The sequence below is a fragment of the Melospiza melodia genome, chromosome Z, assembly GCF_035770615.1.
Source record: "Melospiza melodia melodia isolate bMelMel2 chromosome Z, bMelMel2.pri, whole genome shotgun sequence".
Classification (NCBI taxonomy): Eukaryota; Metazoa; Chordata; class Aves; order Passeriformes; family Passerellidae; genus Melospiza; species Melospiza melodia.
The window spans coordinates 24435857-24456962 of record NC_086226.1 but is presented as its reverse complement, the minus strand read 5'-3'; the positions used below and the strand labels follow the sequence as shown (position 1 = coordinate 24456962).

Below are 21106 nucleotides of genomic sequence, written 5' to 3'. Positions count from 1 at the left end.
TGCCTGCCGCTGCATTCAAGTTTATTTATTTGCCTGCTGGCGTGGTATATTTTTCCTTGCTGCTCTCGCTGCTGCTTCAGAGGGAAAAGGGGAGCAGCTTTTGGGCAAGACCGAGAAGATCTGGGGTGGTTGGTCTTTTCGATCTCCCTGTGTAGTCATCGGAGGGGTGGATTCTTTTACTCTCACCTCCTCCCTGACCCTTCAAACTGTTTTGTCCTTCCGCAGAAGTTGATGTCCACGGGACTGGACCCTGCTTTATCTCAGAGAGGCTCCGGGAGGCTGAATCAGGAGATTTCTGCACCTCGCCGTATCACTCCGTTCGTTTCCCGAGCAGGAGAGGCCAGCCAAGACCAGTATCATCAGAGGAGTTTGCAGGCTTGATTTATTTTGCACTTCTCCGAGATTTTGCTTTTCTCCACGCCCTCTCATAAAACAATTTTTTTTTTACTTTCATCTCCTTGGTTTCCACGCCGCTATATTTCTTGGATTGGCCGTTCTTTTTTTTTTTTTTTTTTTTTTTTTTTTTCGTGTCCCCCGCCTTTTTTTTTTTTTTTTTTTTTTTTGCCTTTGCTGTTGCTCAGTCCTTGGTGCATCCACCGCCCAGGAACAGGAAGGACAAGAAAACCACTCCACAAAGTCTCCTTCAAGACACTCCGTGCTGCAGAACAGGCTTCTCAACTCCATCAGCGCAGCAAGCAAACTCCTCAGGGCTTTTGCTTCTTTCCCCCTCTTCCCCTCCCCCCCCCCTTTTTCCCCCCGTGTTTTTGTTTGCTGCTCATTTGAGGGGAGCGGAGGGCCAGAAAGGAAGACACAAACTTTGTGCTTTGACATTTGCGGGTACTTCTCCTCCCGCTACCAGCCGGCGGCCTTTAATATATTGCCCGGACCCCCCGTGGGCTTCCAGGGGAAAGATCTCCTTCTCCTGCTCCTCCCCGCTTTTCTCCCTCGTCTCCCGCTCGTTCGCTCCTTCCATCCCCGCGCACTCCGGCCGTCAGCGCCGCTGGGGCCGCTCGCAGGGGGCGGAGGAATCGCTGCTCTCGCCCGCCCGCCGCGCCGGCGGCCGGTGTATGTCGTGCCGTGGGCTCCGTGCGGAACTCCCGGTGAATGAGAACCGCTCGCCGCTTGCCGCCGCCACCCGTCTCGGCCTCCACCACCCCTTGCCGCGGTGAGGCTTCCTGAGGGGCCGCGGATCGCCCTCCCCGCCTGCTGCTCGTCTGCGGCGCTAAGCGCCCTCCGCTCCTTGCCGCGCGGCGCCCACCGCCTCCGCGCTTCGCTTTTTATTCATTCACCCCAGAACTCCCGCGCCCCGGCTCGGTTCCTCCTGCCTTCCTCCCCGTTCCTATTTTTTTTTCTCCCTTTTTCCCTTTTCTTTATTTTTCCCCGCATCCCCCTCGCCGCGCGGCCGGCCGGGCGCGATGCCGCACGTGGAGATGCTGCTGCTGCTGGCGGCCGCGGCGCTGTGGGTGTGCGTGCGCGGGCAGGAGCCCGGCGCCAAGGCGGTGGCCGACCGCTACGCCGTGTACTGGAACAGCTCCAACCCCAGGTACGCGGGGCGGCCGCGGGCGCGCACCGGGCAGGGGATCGGCGGGAGGGCGCGCAGCGGCGCTCCGGCGGCGGGGACCCATGTCGAGAGACCGGCTGCAGAAAAGAGACGAAAACTTTTCCTTTAGGGAGGTTCAGGGCTGCAGCCAGCGATGGTGCGGGCGGGTGGCGGGGCTGATTTTCTCCTCTCCTCTATCCCTTCCCTCCAAGGGTTCACCGGGATCGGCCGCCGCCGGCCCGCAGGAGCGGAATGGATGCGCTCCCGGCGGGGGACACGGGCGCCCCTCGCCGCAGGGCAGCCCTGTCTGCTGCCAGCCCTGCTCCGGGAGCGCGGGACTGATGAGGGGCACAGGTAGCGGTCCCCCGGTGGTGCCCCGAAGGGTTCCTTTGGCAGGCGTGGTGGCGGCCGATAGCCGGCCCCGGGCAGGGCTCCGCGCCCTCGGCGAGACCCGCACGGCGCCCGGGTGAGGTGGCTGTCAGGGGCGGCTCTGCCCGGCCGTGCCCGGCGCTGCCCTCCCGGCGGGGCCCTCCCGGGCGGGCTGGAGGTGAGCAAGCGAGGTAGGTGCGCCGTCCCGGGCCGGGTCTGCCGGTGCCGCCGCACACAGGACGGCGCATTCCGGGTCCCTGCAGTCGGGGCCGAGTGGTGCTGGCGCAGTCTCCCCGCTCTCCGGGCGCCCGAGGACTCCTAGCACCAGGCTCTGCGTGCAGCTCAGCTCTGGAAAGGGAGGCTTCATTTAATTGTATTTTTTTTTTCCTGGAGTTTTCCCTCATGTTTAGCATCAGAAAATTTCAGTCTTCCTCCAAATGGTATCCATGTGTTTAGGTAAAAAGTCATCTGGGTATTAAATATTTTTGCCTTGTCAAAGTGCCCGTGGCAGGCTTACCTTTTCCTTTTTTTTTTTTTTTTTTGTCTTTTTTTTTTGTCTTTTTTTTTTGTTTTGTTTTGTTTTTTTTGTTTTCCTGGTAAACCTGTCAGGCTAGTCTAAGTAAATTTGGGGACGTTTTATCTTACGTTATCTCTTTTTTATGCTTCTGATACTGCTGTTTGGCTTGAGATTAGCACATTGATTTTTGTCACAGGTCATGTTTTTTAATAGATCTCTGTTGCCTGCAGGAAACTCCACCGCTCGGTATTCCATAGTAGGTTTAAAATAGGTGATGCAAAAGTTAACAAGCAGAATTTTCAAGTGCCCAGGGTTAGCTAGTCTGTCCAGCACTTTATTACTGTGCTCCTGTGCTCAACGCCTCAGCAATAAATAATTGGCCCAAAAAATTGAAACAGAAACAATCATGTTTGGGTATGATGAACATCTGTGATTTGAAATGCCTCTCTCTACATTTTCCTTTTTCTACATGTGTTGCTTGAAAAAAACTGCTCAGAGTAAATAAGATGAAAAGTTGCACCTCACATCATCCATCAGAGAACATATGTTCCTAAAAATTGCTTGCCTCTAAAAATCAGAATTTTTATTTCTGTCGTTATGCAAAATGAAATGTAACTGCTAGAATAAAAAAAAAGAAGTTATATTCTCAAGTCCCACAGGGCGAAAGGAGGATCATTGAAAGAAATAGGTGTTACTAAATGCATACATTGCTAGCATAACAGTTAAAACACTTCAAAAATAGCCTTAGATTCAAGATTTTTCACTTCTGTTGTCTTATGTGTGATCTTAACTGTGCGTAGGTGAAGACAGTTGAGGGTACAAACAAATGCTTACCTAGTTGGTGGGCATTGCACTGAATTATATTTACGAGGATTCAAGTAAATTAAATCATATATTTATACTATACTACTCTTATTAATCCAACATCAAACATCAGCACACTGCAAAGAAAACTTAGTTTTGTTCTTCCAAACAGTAGAGGAAGAGTTAAATTTAAGATGTTTCTAAACCTTCTGTTTTAAAACCAAACATTTCTTGTCTTAGAATACTGCCCTCTCACAATGGATGTGTCTATTTGGACATGCCATGTCTATTTGTGAGTTAAAAATATGAGTAAGAGCAGGGTGCAGATGCAACTCTCCTTTGTTTTATACAGCATGCCAGTTTGTGTGTGCTTTGTAAGTAACACGAGCATTACAGAACAACAGGCAAACACCTGAATGGTAGGTGGGGGAGACCCAAAGAAAAGAAAGCACTTCTCTCTTGAATTTGTTTCGTCAGAACCTGAGCTGAAGACAAAATTGTCTTTGGATATCAAAATATTTAGAGCATTTAACAATGTTGCAGGAATAACTTTGCAGTGATTTATCTTCATCTAGAGGCAGACTCAGGAGATGAATGCATGTAGAATAAGTAGAGATGCTTACTTGGTGATAACTATTTGAAATTAGAGGACAAAATATACTGTCATTCTATAAACACAAATAGTAACATTGTGATGGAGCTTACTTTATCATATTTATTCAGAATTAACAAACTGCCATAGAACTAATTAATTCCTTTAAAAATTGAAATATTGATCATTTTAATAATGATTAAGGGACTCTAAATTAAGATTAAATTAAAACTTTGAAGAATTTGATAATGATTGTGCTTTTTTTAAATTTGATGGTTTAATTTTTATTAGTATTAGACTACAGCAACTTGCTGAAATATGTAAAGATTTTATTCTCATTGAAAGACACATTAGCAAATTGCTGAGTGACCCAGCTGATAAATGCTCCTAGTGTAAACAATGTTTGGTAAATAAAAAATCAGATGAGTCTGTTAGAAAAATTCATATTACATTGCTTGGTTAGTTGACAGAGTTCTGCTAGAACAATTAGAAAGTGTATGGTCATTATTGTCAGCATGTATGAGTAACAAAGTTTTTTATTTTTACAGAGTCAAAGTCAGTTCTTGGAAATGTTTAAAGTATTGCCATGCCTTACTTTTCTTTCATATTTAATTATCAGCATACACCTTCTATAAATGCTGTAGTCCAGTTCCTGGTGAAAATATGCTTAGGTATTAAAATTTTGAAGTATAAATAAAATAACTTTTTTTTTCCTTTTACCGTTTTTTTTTTTGATTGGAAATGAATCATCAAGTAAACTCAAAAATGTGATTTCTTTTATTTGTTTATTTATGTAGGCTTAGAATTACATGGACGCAAATTCTAACTGTCAACTTAAAGTGCACTAGTCTTTCAGCACTCTTTGCATATATGTTTTCTCATGTGGGACCACAAACTATTATCATCAAGGAATATTGTTCTCAAAATAATGCTCAGTTTTGGAATGGAGCATATTAATTTAATCTTGATTGGAAGTGTCCTTTTAATTAGAATTCAGACCGAATGTAGTGTACCAGGGCCAAATTTTGAAGCGGTCTACCTGCGTCATGCCTGCTACTGTTTGTAATCTTGTCACAGTTCAAGCTGAACTACTTGTTTTAATTGTTGCTACATTTTTTTTTTGCTTGCCAGGATTATGCTTTATGATTGTGGTTTCTATTTAGATATTTCCGTGTAAGTTGTTTCAGTGTCAGGTTATGTAGCTTCATGAATTGTTAGTTAGTTTCAGGGTGGTTAAAAATGCTTGAATTGCAGGTCTAGTTTCTGGTCTTACATAGAGGCCATAGCTTCTAGTCTCACAAAAGCAAATATTTTTTATTAGGAGTATTACTGGATTTGGCTGCATTTTATATAAGAAAATTGTACACCAAATTCATAGAATAATTATTGTAAATCATGGGATGCTGATATATTTTCTCTTTGTGTATTTATGTGGATAAAATCAGGAAATCAGATGGTAAATAGAGAATTTAGGTATTGAAAAGTAATTTTAACTTCAGTTAGTGATTGCACATAATTAAAGAGGATACCACAATTTGGTCAGTAAGTAGAGGGGGTTTTTTTAAGATATGTATTTGGGGGAAAATGAGTGGATACTTCTCAAAATTCTATGCATAGACCAGAATTTCACAACCTGGATTTCTCAGCCTATGTGGATTTTGTAGCTGAGTATTTAGGAACTGTTTCAGAAAAGCATCTTACTTCTTTGAACTCAATCCTTACACACCTAAGTTCTGTTGCAGTTGTGTGGGTGGATAGATGTGTGCTTAAGTGCCTTCCTGGGCCAGCCAAATTCACAGATTTAGTTTTGAGAAGCTCTGGATGTGGCAGCTCATGCACACCTGGCACTTCTTGGAGCACACTCATGGACTGGATGGATGTCTGAGTGTTTTGCCATCTGTTATGTGTTTGTGGATTTCACCATAGCATGTTAGTTGTATGTGCTGAGGTCATGTGGCTGGTTTTTTGCTTGGTTTGTCTTTTTTTGTTGTTTTCTGTATAGATACAGTTCTGCCTGTGTACGGAGTTGAGGGAAGACATGCAGAAATGGCTGGAATAGGAAGAAAGCAGTTAAACACATGTTAAGAAAACTAGGAAGTTTTGGACGAAGAAGGGTAAAGTCAAAGTGTTTAATGTTAGTATTATGTATGAGTTTCATATGTCAAGGGAAGCATAGGAGCCTATGTACTTGGGGTATACATACACATCCTTGTAAATATATTGTACATATATATAAACCTATTTTGAAATAGCATAGCTTGCATTTTGACAGCATTTTATCCAGCAGCTTGCTCTGAGAGCTGAAGAAATCTCTGACTGGTTCCTTGTAATTAAAAGATCAGTAGTAGAGCTGTCAATTCTTTACACCTACTTTCTCTGCTTTTAATAGTTTCATTAACACCTGTGTCTCCAAAAGAACATTGGTGCTTATTTTAAAAGTGGGTGTTTGAAACAGTTTGAAACCTTCTATGGAAAAACTGCACAAAGAACAATAGTTTCACTGGCCTCCACCCTTGTATGAAAGGCAGCTTGTTAAATGGTACCTGATCTTCATGAAATGCTTCTTATTTTTTGAGTGCATGTAGTCAGGACACTTCATTGCATTCTTCTAGTCCTGTGTGCTTTTTGAGAGGGACAGATAAAGATGAGCCTTCCTTTCTCTCCCCTGTTGCTATGATCTCAGCAATCTACCAGCTTCATGCTGGGCTGAAAAAATGAATGAATGCAATTAGTCCTTGAGGAGTCATGGTCATTACATTCATATGGACAGGCATACGTAATGTATATGGCATATGTAATGAGAATATGTATGTATTTCAATGTTTGTATATATATACTTACATATATATACACATATGCGTGTATGTATGCATTGAAATGTGTCATTAGGTGGTGATGTGGTGTACATGTAGTGTAACATGAATATTGTGTGTGGGAAAAAATCTGAAAATTATTTTTTAAATTGAACTCTTCAGTGTTTAGAAAATTAATGGAATTTCCATCAAATTTCCAGGTCTTATCTTCCAGCTAAGGCATTTTGTGTTAAAGTTCAAAGCAGTAATAAGAGAATTATTTGTAGATTCTGTGTTTTAGTTCTTGGCTGTCTTCCAGTTGGCTGCTTCTTCACACGCTGGTAGTTCCCGGGTCAGTAGGTGGGCAGGTAGATAAGCTAGCACTCGGGCACAACAATGTAAAATGAAACAGAGAAGAATTACATGAGTGTGCTTTGAGAGCTCTCCTAGCTTATTTGAGTGTCTTGTGACTTCTTCCAACGTGAGTCTGTTGCTGGGTGGAGGACTGTAGCATTGCTGAAATACAAGACTGCCAGGAAAACACATAAAGAAGGTTGGTCATTGGAAACAGCTGAGAGAAGATGCTAACAAGGACACAACCTTTCCTGGTGAAATAAGTAGATAGTAGTTTGTCCATGCCTTTGAGAAGTGCCTCCATTTCTTTGGGTTACTGTTCTTACTTTTTTTTTTTTTTAATGCAATTACAAGTATTTTAGGTCTGCAGTTGTCTTCCAATAAATACTCTTTGCTCGGCTACCCAGTTCTGACCTTTGTTTAAAAAAAAAAAAATCTTTAGTCTCATGATTAATATAATATTCCAGTGTTTCTGAATGGTCTAATTCACTTTTGAGAATAAAGGGCCCTGTTTTGTTTAAGTTTTTGTTGCGCTTGTGCTTAAAATTTAGTCAGTCAGCAGCACACCAACATAATGAAATGAAAACATTTGGTTTGAAGTAAACAGATAAGTTATTGCAATTGCATTCTGATGGTGTTACAGTTGTTATGGGTAAGCCATACTGTAAGGTATTTCAGCACAGCTGAATGAAAGAATGGAATCATTCACGCATTAGGAGTCTTCCTTGCATTTTTGCACTCTCTCTTTTCATTGTAGTCTCTCCAAGCTAGATTTTGGTTGAACTCATTTAAAATGGTGTGTATATTTTACAATGTGCAAACATGTATAGATATCTGAAATCCTCTTTTTTAGGAAACTGAGCCTACATTTTTACATTACAAATACATTACAGCACAAATACTATTCCTATCCATTTCAGAAAATAATTTGAGTTAAAATGAAAAATGTGAAAATACATGTGTGAAAAAAACCCCAGTGTTCTGTGAGGATTGAGATTGTATTTCTCCATCATAGAATGCCAGAAAAATACAGTAAAAGAAAAATACACCCCAATATATATATATGTATATATATTTAATCTGGGGAAACATCCTTCATGTTCTGCTATTGACAGGTTGATGAAAATACCTTGTTAGATTGTAGTTTTATGAAGGAAATGAATTTATTTCAGACTGCTGCAAAATGTAGAGATGTATTTTGGTGTCCGTATTTTATTAACTGGTATGCAAAGAGCTTTATGGCCTTTTTCTGTTTAAATGCATGACCAGTAAAATGCTGTCAAAAGAAAAATCGACTAACGAGAAAATGCACAAAAGTCCTGTTAATTAGCAAGACCTACTTGAATTGCTAATACCAATTAAAGCAAATTCTTCAGGTTCTGCAATTTTTACTTGAAAAATACAATTCTTATTGTCACTTGCATTATAATCTAGTGGACAAATTTTCCTATCCATGCTGATATACTGCATGGAGAAAGGACCTTAGAATCACGAAACTTGTAAGTTATTTTTCATGTTCATTTTTTTCCCTCATCATTAGATCAGCATATTAAACCATTCAACAGTAGTATCTGGAGTAAAAAATCTTATTTTACTTTTTTCACTGAGAAACTTTATTTTTTGTTTTTTCTTCAGACTTTTGAATAACCTTCTTATTTGGTAGGCACCATCTTTAGGTTTTGATTGTAGTGATGAAATGGTGCAGTGTGTAGAGAAGAAATAATTTGTTTAAGAATCATTGAGTGAAGCAAAATAAAAAAAAAGAGTGTGAGATACATTTACTTTGATGCTGGTCGGCCTCTGCTAAAACATATTTGCTTCATTCTGAAAGATAAAATTTGGACTCATGACATTTAAAAGGATGCATGTTTTGACAGAATATATCTTTTCCCATAATTAATGTTTGCTGTGGAGCATTGACCTTCTTTATTCATTAAAATAATATAATACTTCCTCCCTGAAATTACGTAGTTTTTCTTGCTTGGGGGTGGATATTGGCATGTTCATATGGTGTGAGCTGTTCCTCAGAAGTAGTTGAGCACTGCAGCTGTTCCCTGATGGATAGCAATGAAGCACTACCTATTTTGGTTTTGTGGATTTCAAAGTAGTATTTTTCATATTTCTGTTACAATTCAGGAGAATTTTCTTCTCTTTACAGGCATTCAAATCATTTTATCTTGTCAGACAGGGACCAGCTAAGAAATATATAAATATTGTTGTTATTATAATGCTATTACTGTACATAGGATTTTTTGGTTTAATTTTTACTTCAAATTTGTTTCAAATTTGTAAATAAATTTGTGTATCTTTTCTCAGCCTGTGTCTTTGAAACTGGAGCTGAATACATTCTAACTCTTTTAAGCAAAACCAAACAAAAAAAAATCTCCCAAATTTCCTAATGTCTAATATTTTGTTGGATTTATAAGGCTGTATAGACAAAATTCAGGGGTTTTTTGAGAGGAGACAAAAAAAGAAAGTATTTTATTTTACTTACTGCTAATTTTAATGATGATCTTTGTAGCAGAGTTGTCTGTCTTCAATGCTAATTTATCAGAATTGGGTAAGGACTTCTAGCAGCTTTAAAGATGTTTGGTCTCCTGCAATTGTTAAAAGTTGTTGCAAGAAAATTTGCCAATTAATGCTGTTAATGAGCAGGAAAAACAGCTGCATTGGGTTTTTGTTTGATGGTTGTGGTTCTCCCCCCTGCAACCCCTCCCACTTTATTTGATGTCTAATCAGATTTTCAAAAAATAGTTATGTATTCATACAGGCAGGGCATTTGGTGAGCAGAAGTTAACAAAGTAGGAGCTATCAATCCTGCTCTCTTTCCTATTGTTTCCAGAAAAGAAGGAAATAAAGAGAGACTCTGGAATTTGAAAGTATTGACCTTCTGACACGCACACACAGCATGGTCATTGCACTGGCACACAAAGTGCCTTAAGCCACCATAATGGCAAACTGCATTTTTGAAGTCACTGATATGAGAGCCAGCTGGATGGGGGATGGACAGCCAACTGTGATTCTGCAGCTATTTGTAAGTTACCACTTTACAGCCAGACAGCTTCACTTTTATATTCCCAAACTTACCACTTTGGAATAATGTTGCTTTGTTCGGCTTAGCCAGGGATTTGTGACTGCTACATAGACTTAGAACCATTTGGTCCAGAATTGTGTGGTCATTCTTCATAGAAATCTGCTTCACAGAGTAATTTCATTCATCTGGTCGTGGGGGAGGGATGAGAAACCGTGAAGGAACATTCGGATACAGCATTCTTCAAGGAAATTGTGCATCCACATTAGCTAGTTGCTTTTTAAAGGTAAAGGCAGAGATTTGGATCAAGCAGTTAAAGGCCAATTCAGACCAATGTCTGAAGATTATGTGTGATCTCTTGGATAGGCTTTCCATATATAGTCTGGAAAAGACCTAGTATTTTATGTACTGCGACAGATCTTACCCCTGGCCCATTTATTTATTTATTTATTATTTGTTTACAGTTATTGCTCCAATACACTTTTACATAATTTTGCAGTTCTCTTGGGACTTAGTTTATTAAAAATTAGTGATCCATCACTAAGTGGGGTACATTACAAATTCTGGTGCTCCCAAAAGGGAGTTTTTGTGCCAAACTGAAAGAAATAATAGGGATACAAAAGCTGCCAAAAAGCATGCCTACCAATTGCTTATTAATCAGGTGAAAAAACACCTCAGCAACTACAGCTGAATGTGGAACAGTTTATTTTAAATACGAATAAAGATATGTTAAGAGGGCATAGCATCTCTTTGTTTCTAGCTATGTATAATTTAAAAAAAAGTTAACTATGTGCTGGAGTCAGTGGGGAATTCTTTGAGGTTGATGGCATTGTCAGTACATAGAACTCTTTCAAAAAACTTCTTGCTATTAACAAAAAAAAATTAAATATGTTGATTTTTTTCTGTCAGTTTCTGTCTGTTTGTGGTAATTTATAATAATATATCTAGACAACAATCAAGGCCTTAGAAAAGATGTTTTAAAAAACTTCTATCTTCACTAATCTGGATTACAAGGTATATGATAGAAAAAGAACTATTGCTGTGAATATCTGGTTTCCAAAGCTGCCAATCACTTCTGGCACAGCTCCCATCATGGTCGCTGTGCCCATAATTAAATGCCTGTCATTAGTGTATTTTTCCATAACATTTACAATGGAAAAGGCAAGGGGTCCTTGCAGAGCTATGGCTGTCAGGGGAACAATAAAAACTAATTACACACACTCTGCTGTCACCATTGTCAGCTTTTGGGGACAAAGAACATGGGAAGTGTGTGCCTAATAATTATATATATATATATATATATATATATATGTGCATACACACAATCCCCAATTGGAGAAATTCAGTGCTAGTGAAGTCATATTTACTTGGAAGATTATTCTTTATTTCTTTATTCCAAAGATTTTAATTCTAGGGTTATGTTTGTCCCTTCACTTATTGCCAAGTTGCTGACACTTTTCCCTTTGCTTTTGAGCCACATTTGCCTTTCTCTTGTTCTGTCTTGCACACTTGCTGGTGAACTGAGCTTCCAGTAAAATTGCTGCAATCAAGGCCAGTGTTTGTCTGCATTTATTCAATAGGTGGGAATCATCTTTTGTATGCTTTTGCTTGTGCCTTATACAGTAAACTGGATTAGAAAAAAGCTGAATGAAAGCAGCTAGTTTGCATGTTCATGTTTTTTTCTGTTTCTAGCCCGTAGTCTGTGGGTTATCTTAAGTGAAATCAGGTTAAGATTTTGGTGTAATGCAGTACTGACTTGAATGAAATGTATGCTTGTTCCATTTGTCTTTGCATGTGTATTTCTAAATGTAAGCATAAATGCAAAATTGCTGTGTGAATTATCTTAAACACTGTTCTTACGAACATTGAAAGAGTGAATTTGTGTCTTCACACTAATATTTACTATTTTTTTTAAAGCTTTTAAAATGAGCATTTACTTAAGCATTTTTTAGGCCACTGATTTAAAAAGAACATATCCTCAAAACCAGAATTTTGAATATATTTAGGTACCAAGAGTTGCAGACAGTGGCCATATGGGATTTTTAAGACTGCTTGGTGCCTAACTGTCCTAGATTTTATTTCACCTATTTTGCTCATGTAGTTTCTTAAATACCTTCCAAAAAATGGTAAATTTCCCTTAAAATTAAGGAAAATTGTTTAAATATATGCCGTCATTTTTAAAAGTAGAAGTCAGTAGGAGCTGATGGGTAGTAATGAGGAATTGAAGTCTATTTTTTTGCACTGTATGCCTTGACAGACACTGCAAGGTGTGATTTTTTTTTTTTAAATATACTAACTATTGTTGGATTTTTATTGTCGTATTTTTGGAGGTATTCTTATCCAATTTATTAACACAAAAAGATTCTTGAACTGCTTTGGATGGGAGTTGATTTAGGTCCTGTATTGATGATTTTGTGGTGTAGTTCTCCTGGATATGAGGTTCCATTCTTAGGCTTGTCAGTTTTTGTGAGGCTGTGCAATGTGCATTAGTCGAATCTAGAGAGGAAGCGCAGCAGGATGGGACTGCAGAACCCTGTGGGTCTTTATCTGGTTGGGTTCATATAAGTTCTATACTAAAACTTTTTGCACAGCTTTTGCAGAGTTGGGATGTTTAACTTTGTGAATGGAAGAAGGTAAAAGGAAACCTGGTTGAATGAGTAGAGTTTTGCTGTTAGCCATTTCAAAAGTGAGAATTGGCTTACTATATGTGATTAGCCGATAGCCGTTAATGAAACTGTGAGGTGTTGAATGCCCTGTATAGTGTAATATGGTTTGGTATATGACAAAAATAATTAATTTAAGATCATGAGGGTAAAATAAATCAGATATAGTAGTATGCCACTGGAATATTCGTGTTTTGTGTTTTCCAAAGCAATATATGCGCTACTCCTTAAAAATTGAGTGGATCTTGTGAATGCCCAAATAGGATGGAATGATTTCCTGACTGAAATAACTAAACCACTGTATTCAGGAAAGAACTCTTTGTTTTATAGAAATTCGAATAATAGCCTTCTTAGAATAAGAAAGCTCTCTGGATAATGCTATTTCTTGTAAATATAAAATCTTTAATGTATAAGCCATGTAATTTTTTGCCGGTTTACCAGAATAATGAGCAGTTATTCCTGTTGTGTGGTATGTCCCTGTAGTTTGGGGTTGCTGAGAAGGCAATTATTCTTATGCATTTTCATTTCATCAAGTATTGAGTATTACATTTTTCTTGGTTTCCAGTGGATTTGCTCTTGTCTAGTAGCTATGAGACAGAACATGAGATGAAGATACATCTTGAAGGAAGTATAGCTCTTTTTAAATTCACAGAGATACCTATTGATGAAATAAACTTACTTTTGGTAAAATGGAGTCTTGTAAAAAATTCCAATTCTAGTTTTTGGAATTTTACAGGTTGTTAAACTGTATCCATCATTCATGTATGAAATTTGATTGTGTTTTGTTGTCTCTGAGATGGTAGATCCTGTTTTAAGTCGCTTGGCCTAATTTAATACTATGCGTATGTATTTGTAGGGTGTTGCCTGCAAAGTTTCTGGAAATCTTGGAAAATTTTATGTTGATTTTTAAATTACATCTCAAAAGCATTGTGTGAATGTTTAGTAACTTTTTGTGTTAATTCACAAATGTTGTAAAGGAATGCATACAGAATTTTATTGAGGAACTTGCATCTCAAAAAGTCTTCAGACAAACTACCTGCTGTGGCAGTTTGCTGCGGAGCACGATCATTTTGTATTACACATACTAGCATAACCCTCACTTAAATACATGACATATAAATCCGTCTCTAAAAATCTCTTTTGTGGATAGAACTTCATTAGCAGAAGGGTTGAGAATTTTGAGAGAGTAAAGAGATTCTTCATTGAAATAAAACCGAAATAAAACCAAAATAAAAAGAATGTTGTTATTTGCAGTATCTTTAATCAAGGTGGTATGAAATTTCTCATTAAGGTTAAGATTCACATTATCATAACAAGTGACAGTGTGGGTGAAGAAAAAATTAATTACAGAGGTAGATCATACTTGCATCTCATTATATCATGGCTATTCACTGCATTCAAATTCTGAGCAAAGCCTTCTCTGTATCTTAATTATATAAAACTTACTTGAAACGAACACTTTATGAGGAGAATCTTCATATTTAGTGCTTCTTCTCCAAAGCATGATAGTTAGCCTTAAAAAAAAAAACAACTTTTTTTAGTGATTTACAGCATTACTTTATTATTACTTTCTCAGATCCTGTGTCTGACTGAATTGCATTTTATAGCTTACTGTAAAAAGAAATCTCCGTTTTCCATTTTCCATACTAGCTGTCTTGATTTAGTGCTCATATAATGGCCTTCCTCAGAACATAGCATTTGGAAGACTTTCCTAAGCACTTAATTTTAGGTGTGGAGTTTGGAGGTAATGTGTTGTTACTGATGAAAGCAATTTTGCCTTTGTAACTTCTCTGAGTGAATCAGATCATTGTGGTGCCCAGTTAGGATTTCTGTACTTGTTTTTTTAATGGATGACAGAAGAATGATTGCCTCTTCTCTCTGTTTGCATGCTTATTTACTTCATAATGCTAGTATAGTGGATGCATGCAAGACTTAATTTTTAGATCAGGCTTAGTATCATGTTGGTTTGCCCAGTCTTCCTGAATTAACAGTTTTCCTTCAGATTTAGTCCTATGCTTAAGACAAAATATTGTCTGCTTTCCACCATGTCATGGGTATGTCTGAGACAAAATGAGTCCTGGTAGTATCTTATGTCCCAAAAGCATGTGATGTACCCACGTGAATAAGTTAGGTGGTTTTCAGCTAAATGTTCTAGACACTAGTACTCTTACTTGATTCCTGTTAGGGGTAGATTTGTTACTGGTGTTGGTCTGAGAAACACTCCCATCTTTGAGAAGGAAGAGAAATACTAATTTCTCAAGATAATTTCATAGGTTTTAGGATGAACATTGCCCGTGCTCCCAGCTACTGTAGTTGGCATCAGTGCAGTAATGCTTTTGTTTAAATAATGTATCAGAGGAAAGAACATTGTTTACCCAAATACTCCTTGCATGAAGTTGAGGAACTATCTCAAATGGCATGGTAACATAGTCTGACCAGATGCTGTGCTATATTTGCATGAAATTCCCATTGAGTTTGCTGAATGTACTTTTTATTTTATAAGTAGCAGTAGTAGAAGGGAATGAAGTAAGTATCCACTGTTCAGTTGACAGTACTTCACTATGCCTAAGTCTATTCTTTTATTCCTCTCTAAATTTCGGAACATTACTAGTAATCCTAAGATGTTTTGAACAATAGAACATGATTAAGGTCTCTAAAATTTTTTACCCTGTGTTTTCATTTACCACTTTTGCAAAGCCCACTGATTTTGCTTTTTATTTTGGTTGTTGTTTACTGAATGTTTGCTCCTCATAAAAACTACAATTTTGAGTGTGGTTATGTATTTATTTTGTAAAATTTATTTATCCATATATTGATTAAAATTTTCACCCTGAGTATGAAGTTAGTAGAAGATGATTTAAAAGATGGGTAAGAGACATTTAAACATAGTACAAAAGTGCCCTACTTATTTGAGCCTTGGAAGCCTCGTAACTTTATTATTTTGAACTCTGTTTCATAAACAAAGATTTCTTATTTACTCAGGAGTCTTACATCTGTTGTAGGTGTGTTTGTGATTTCCTTTAGTTTTACTGTGGTTTTATGCTTCCATGCTTATAAGCTTTCCTGCATTTCCCTAAAGTGAGAGGAATAGAATTGGAAATTCCATGTGACGTTGGCAAGTTTTTTTATCAAACAAATGCAACATTCTCCAGTGAAGCAGCTTGAACAATCAAAACTTCATGCATCAGAAAATTGAACATGCACAGTGGAAAGATGCATCTGTTCTGCTCTTGATGCCCTTTATCAACAGGGCTGACATAAAATGTTTTTTTTTCCCAAAGATCCTGACACATCTGAAGCTAAAGCTGTAATTTTTCCTGCTTTAACAGTAGCTTGTCAGTTTCTTTGACTCAAAACTTTCAGTGGAATCTAACACGGGAGAGAGCATGTTGAGACAGGACTCCAACCACTCTAAACAAAAAATCATATAGCTGGCTTTCAGTTTGAACAGGTAAATTATGATTGTCAGTCCAGTTGTATTTTACTGTCAGAAATACAATTTTTGGGAGGAGGTTTTTTTTGTACTATGTGGATTGTTATGGAGAGTAAGAGGAGAAACTAATGGAGAAGGAGGTGAGATTCTCTAAATTGCAACTTCAGTTTTCTGCCATGGCATGTCTTTTGATTTTGTTGGCTTTTTTCTGCCAGCTTCTTGAAACAGGTGAATACTCCTACAGAAGTGTGAATGCAATGCAAAAAGAAAAATAGTCCTAAAATTTTAGTGAAAAAAAAAAGTTTATTTAAAAACATTTACTTGTACTGTCATTACTTACGAAGCATCCATGTAACTTTGGTCCTTAATGTGATAAAAGACAGTTCTTGACCTTTTTTTCTGTCATTTTTCACTTGATAAGCTGAAAGTGTGTTTCTTAATATGATTTTTGAACTTCAGGATCTTGTATCTCTGGAAAAGGCTGCATTGCTATAATCTATGGTCATGCTGTGGTTTGATGTCATGCCATGACCTAGGTGTTGCAAAGAATATGAGTGCTTTACGTAGCTAATGAGGTGGGCTTTCTTCATTTACTTGCATCACTTTAAATGGATTTGGTATCCTACTGGATTTGCTACTACTATGGTGATAGCTACCTGGTGTGTGATTTTCAAACTTTGCTAATCAGCTTTAGGGGAAGAACTACTTTCCTAATTACAAGTGGCTGATAACTCTTCAAACAGAAGTTGTTGTGACTGTAGGGTGTTTTATCTTTCTTGCCCCCTTCCCTTTTCCTTTTTCTCTTTTTCTTCTGTGACCATGAGTATTTCCAAGAAGAAATACTTTTTTTGTAATCTGTTTATCCCTTTTATTTCACCTTGTGCGAATAGTACCAGGACTAAGCATTCCCAGCTAGTGTGTTCTGCCTGGAAGGAGCCATGAAATGGTGGCTTGAAACTGCAGTAAGTATTGATTGGGTCCCTGAGCAGAGCCTTGCTCAAAGCTCACTCCGAAGAATTGAAAAGGGCCTATTGTTCCTTCTTAGTCAGTACTCCATAGCCAAGGCTAAAGTATGCAAGTGTTAGGAGAAGAAGAAAGGCAGTGGGGGAAATAGAACAGTGAGCACAGCTGAAGGCGTAACTGCTCAATGCTGAGGGAAGGGAGGCTTCCAGCAGAAAAGGGGCAAAGACTTTATATGGCTCGCATAAAGCTTTGCAGACGTGGAGTGTCCAAAACAATCCTCTTTCTTGTGAGGTGCTAGATGAACACAGCTTTCATATCATTTAGGTGGGGTGTGGAGACGAGGTACAAACTTTTTCCTTTAAGGGATGGTTCCTCCCAAAGACTCTGCAATCCTTTGTGAACAAGTAAGCAATAAAGGTGGATTATTGGGCAGCTCTTGCTGCTTCACAGTTTGAGGCTCTAATCAAAGCAGTGATGGATGGAGTATTTGGGAGAGTTTAACCACTGCTGTTCTGTTCCACGTAGCTGTTGCTTGGCTGTACAGAAAAAAGGCAAAATGCAGAGGATGTAGTTTAATTAGGCTACCACTTCTTATTAATTTATTTGGAAACACCGCTTGGCAATAAACACAGGCTGCAGATTGTTGTGCTTTCCTTGACCAGCCTGTGCTCATTGGAGAAGCTTCTGCCAGCCAGTGCCAGGTGGGTGATGGACCCTTTCTTTAAGATGCAGTGGGGAACTGTCTGATCTGTTTGTACTTTCCTATCCACTTTCTGTTTTCCTTAGAAGATTTTTTACCTAAGTTCCCTTAAAATTCTTGTTTGCCAGGATATTTCACCTCATTATTGGATAAGTACTTATGTTGAGTGGCGGGTAGTACAGCCTAGTACATTACATTCACCTGAACTGAATCTCTCTATGCATAGAGATCCCTGACGTGCTGTCATGAAAGTGGAATTCATCTCGCCAGGTTTCCTAACTCCCTCCCTCCTTTCCTGCCCAAGAAGATCCTTCAAAGAAAAAATAGTATTAGCATTGTACCTGCTGCCAGTCTTAAAAAAAAAGAAATTTTTCCCTGCTGATTAATTTTTGCTTCTGGATCAGTGCTTCTTAAATATGATGAAAGAGATGTCTCACACATTTCACAATGGTCACCTGCCCTCCTCCCTTTCTATTTTGTCTCAGTTATGTTCTCCGTTCCATCCTGTCTTTCAGTCTAGATGATGTAAGGAAACTTCAAAGGACCCATGACCTCCTTTTTTTCCAGCTTGGAAAACAAAGCCTTGCCCTCTGCGTTTCAGACTACGGAAATGACAGTGTATCTATCTCATTATTGTAAAGCGTATTGGGATATTTTGAATATGAAAGGATCTGTATAAAAGCAAATTCTGTTTACTTCAACTCAGATGGGAATAGGATTGTCTTTTTACTGCACTAGTCCTTTATCCAAGAAGGAGAAGTGCTTGACAGTGTGCTGATAACAATGAATCTGCGCTGTGTTTTGCTTGCACCATCTAGCAGCGCTGTAACAGGAAGAACTCAGTCTCCATGTGTTGGGTAGAAGAGGTTGAGACAAGGATGGGAATTATCCAAAGTATAAAAATGCTGTTGATGAGAAACTTGAAGTTCAGTGCTTTAAAGTGAGCAAAAGCATTGTTTTTCAAGTTGATGGAGAGCAGTACTATTTAAAAGTGAAAAAGATGACTTCTGATAGGCAGGTGACAAATTATTGTAAATGCTGTGGAACAATGTGACTCAAATTTTAGTTCACCAGAATTTTATTGTAAATTGACTTACTTGGTGTCTAGAATGCTTGGAGGTATAAAATCTGGTTGAAGTATTGTATCGTCACCCCACTGCAAACATTTTTCTCCTTTTTCCCCCAATGAGAAGCATACCCTATGTGAATATTATATGCTCTGCAATTATTATATTATAGTCAGATCCTGTTCACAATCCTGTATCTATTTTGAATGCAGAAATGCATGGTTGAGGGCTTTTGTAATTATATATAAAAGAGGAAGCTTTATGATTATTTTTTTCTGCAGTAAATCTGTGTTCTTTTGAACCAGTACTTTAAACACTTAATAAATTTGCATCTTCTTTTCTAGTATTGCAAAGTTGAGTTCCAATACAGTCTGTATCAGGAAACAAGGAAGGCCCTTGTCTGGGCCGCTTTTCTTTCGTGATTTTTTTTTTTTGTTTGTTTGGTTTTTGGTTTTTTTTTGTTGTTCTGTGTGTTTTGGTTTTTTGTTTGTTTTGTTTATTTTTTTTAATATTGTTCTCATTTGGGTTTATGCCTCCCTTCCTCAAATATCACAACAATTTTATATTATGATTGATACTTTACAGACAGGAAAATTCAGAGTTGCTTCTTTTGCATCAATCAGAACAATTTTCTGTTCCATAAGCTGTAAGATTTTTATTTTAATCTTGAAGCATGTGTATATGATAGAGTGTAAAATGTCTGCATTCTGGAATTGTTTATTTGTAAACTTGGAAAACTACATATGGTTTCATTGTATTTGCCAAATTAACTATTGTCAATGACAATGATTTTTGAATTGACTGGCGCTTACTAAAATAGAATGACCGATCAAATGTACTCATGTGATGTTTTTTCAGCCTCATGCCAAAAAAAAAAAATCAAAATTGTGCTCCCTCACTACTCTAGCTGAAATTTCAGCTGTAGCCATGAGTTTTCTAGAAAGCTTACAAGTCTGTACTTTTTTTTTTGTCTCTGCAATCCTGCATTTGTCTCACAGCTCCACAATGCAACATTATTTTTTACACTACTCTTCTAACCAACTGTTTTCCCATCCTAGCAGAACTCTGTTTAAAACAGATAGTTATTGGTACTTACTATTGCACACTCAGTTACATTTGTTTTCCTCATAATTTTTTGATTCTATTATTCTGTAAACATTTATCTGAATTTCAAATAAGTACAGTAACTCTCCCATATTATTGCAAAATACTCTCTTTCATGCACGAGTCATGCCCACTGTTTCTCTAAGAAGTTCTAAATTTACTTTTCCTATTTTGTAATAACAAAATTTTATAATGGACATATGTTACCACAAAATTGAATTAATTTATTGCAATATTTTTATTTAATTATTTAAAAAATCTAATTCTCTTAGGGTTTTCTTAAAAGGATCTCAGTTAAAATGCTGTAAGGGCTGGGAGGTGTGCTGTTTCTCAAAAAAATCCTCTCAAGAGTGTTTTATTTGTACTAGGAGTTTGCAAAGAGCAGAAATTTGTAACAGGTCTTCTGACAAAGACCTGTTAGAAGTGTCTCCATCTCCACGAGGACTGAAGCAATGGATGAGTTGCATTGCCTTGTGCTCTGATAACAGTTCACACTGGAAAAGATATATTTTGAGAACAAAGGAGGAAATCCCCTCATCATCTGTGCTGGTGTTGATTTGCAGTTCATCTTCACCATTAACAGTTTCTTGGGGTTTTTTTGGTGCAGCCTGTTTCCCATGGAAGTTTGGCTGTTTAATGAATTAATTGAAATCACAAAAATGGTAAATTTTTGTTCTCCCTGGGCACAGAGTTTGTTCCCAGCTAGTTCCTTGCTTTGGATAGATGAGTCAGGGATGTACACAACCTCCTAGCTTTAGTTACTGTGTCTTTGCCCCTGTGTTAAAACTTCAGAGAGGAGTTGAATTTATGTTTTTCTATATTTGTTAACCAGATTCTGCATTGATTTCTTCATTTGTGACTAATGAGAAATGTAAGAATGAGGTTTAGAACAGCTAAGTTTAACTTAGCTTGTTTAGTCAGAAACAATAGCAAACAATGGTACTGTAAGTGAGCAAAATAATTTTATTTCTTGGCAGTCCAGTACTGGTTTTCATTGCTATATTTCAGGACATGAAATTCTGGAAAACATACAGGTGTATATTCTTACTTATGCATTTAACTTATTCTTGGGAAGGGTTATTGGAATTGCTCCTTTGGCCTCACTGATATGTCTTGAATGTATATTTCATATTTCTGTTAATTAAATCAATTAAATAAAAGCAATTATTGCCAAGCA

At 38.0% G+C, this 21106-nt stretch overlaps 1 protein-coding gene across 1 annotated transcript in view; it reads left to right on the top strand.

The window, feature by feature from the left end:
* Positions 1–1250: 1250 nt before the first annotated feature.
* The window catches only part of EFNA5 (ephrin A5), a 205104-nt gene continuing 185248 nt past the window's right edge, over positions 1251–21106 (top strand). Inside the window, exon 1 of the mRNA XM_063181428.1 lies at positions 1251–1543. Within this exon, the coding sequence (XP_063037498.1) occupies positions 1416–1543 (128 nt within the window). The 5' untranslated portion in view covers positions 1251–1415. The remainder of the gene's footprint in view (positions 1544–21106) is intronic.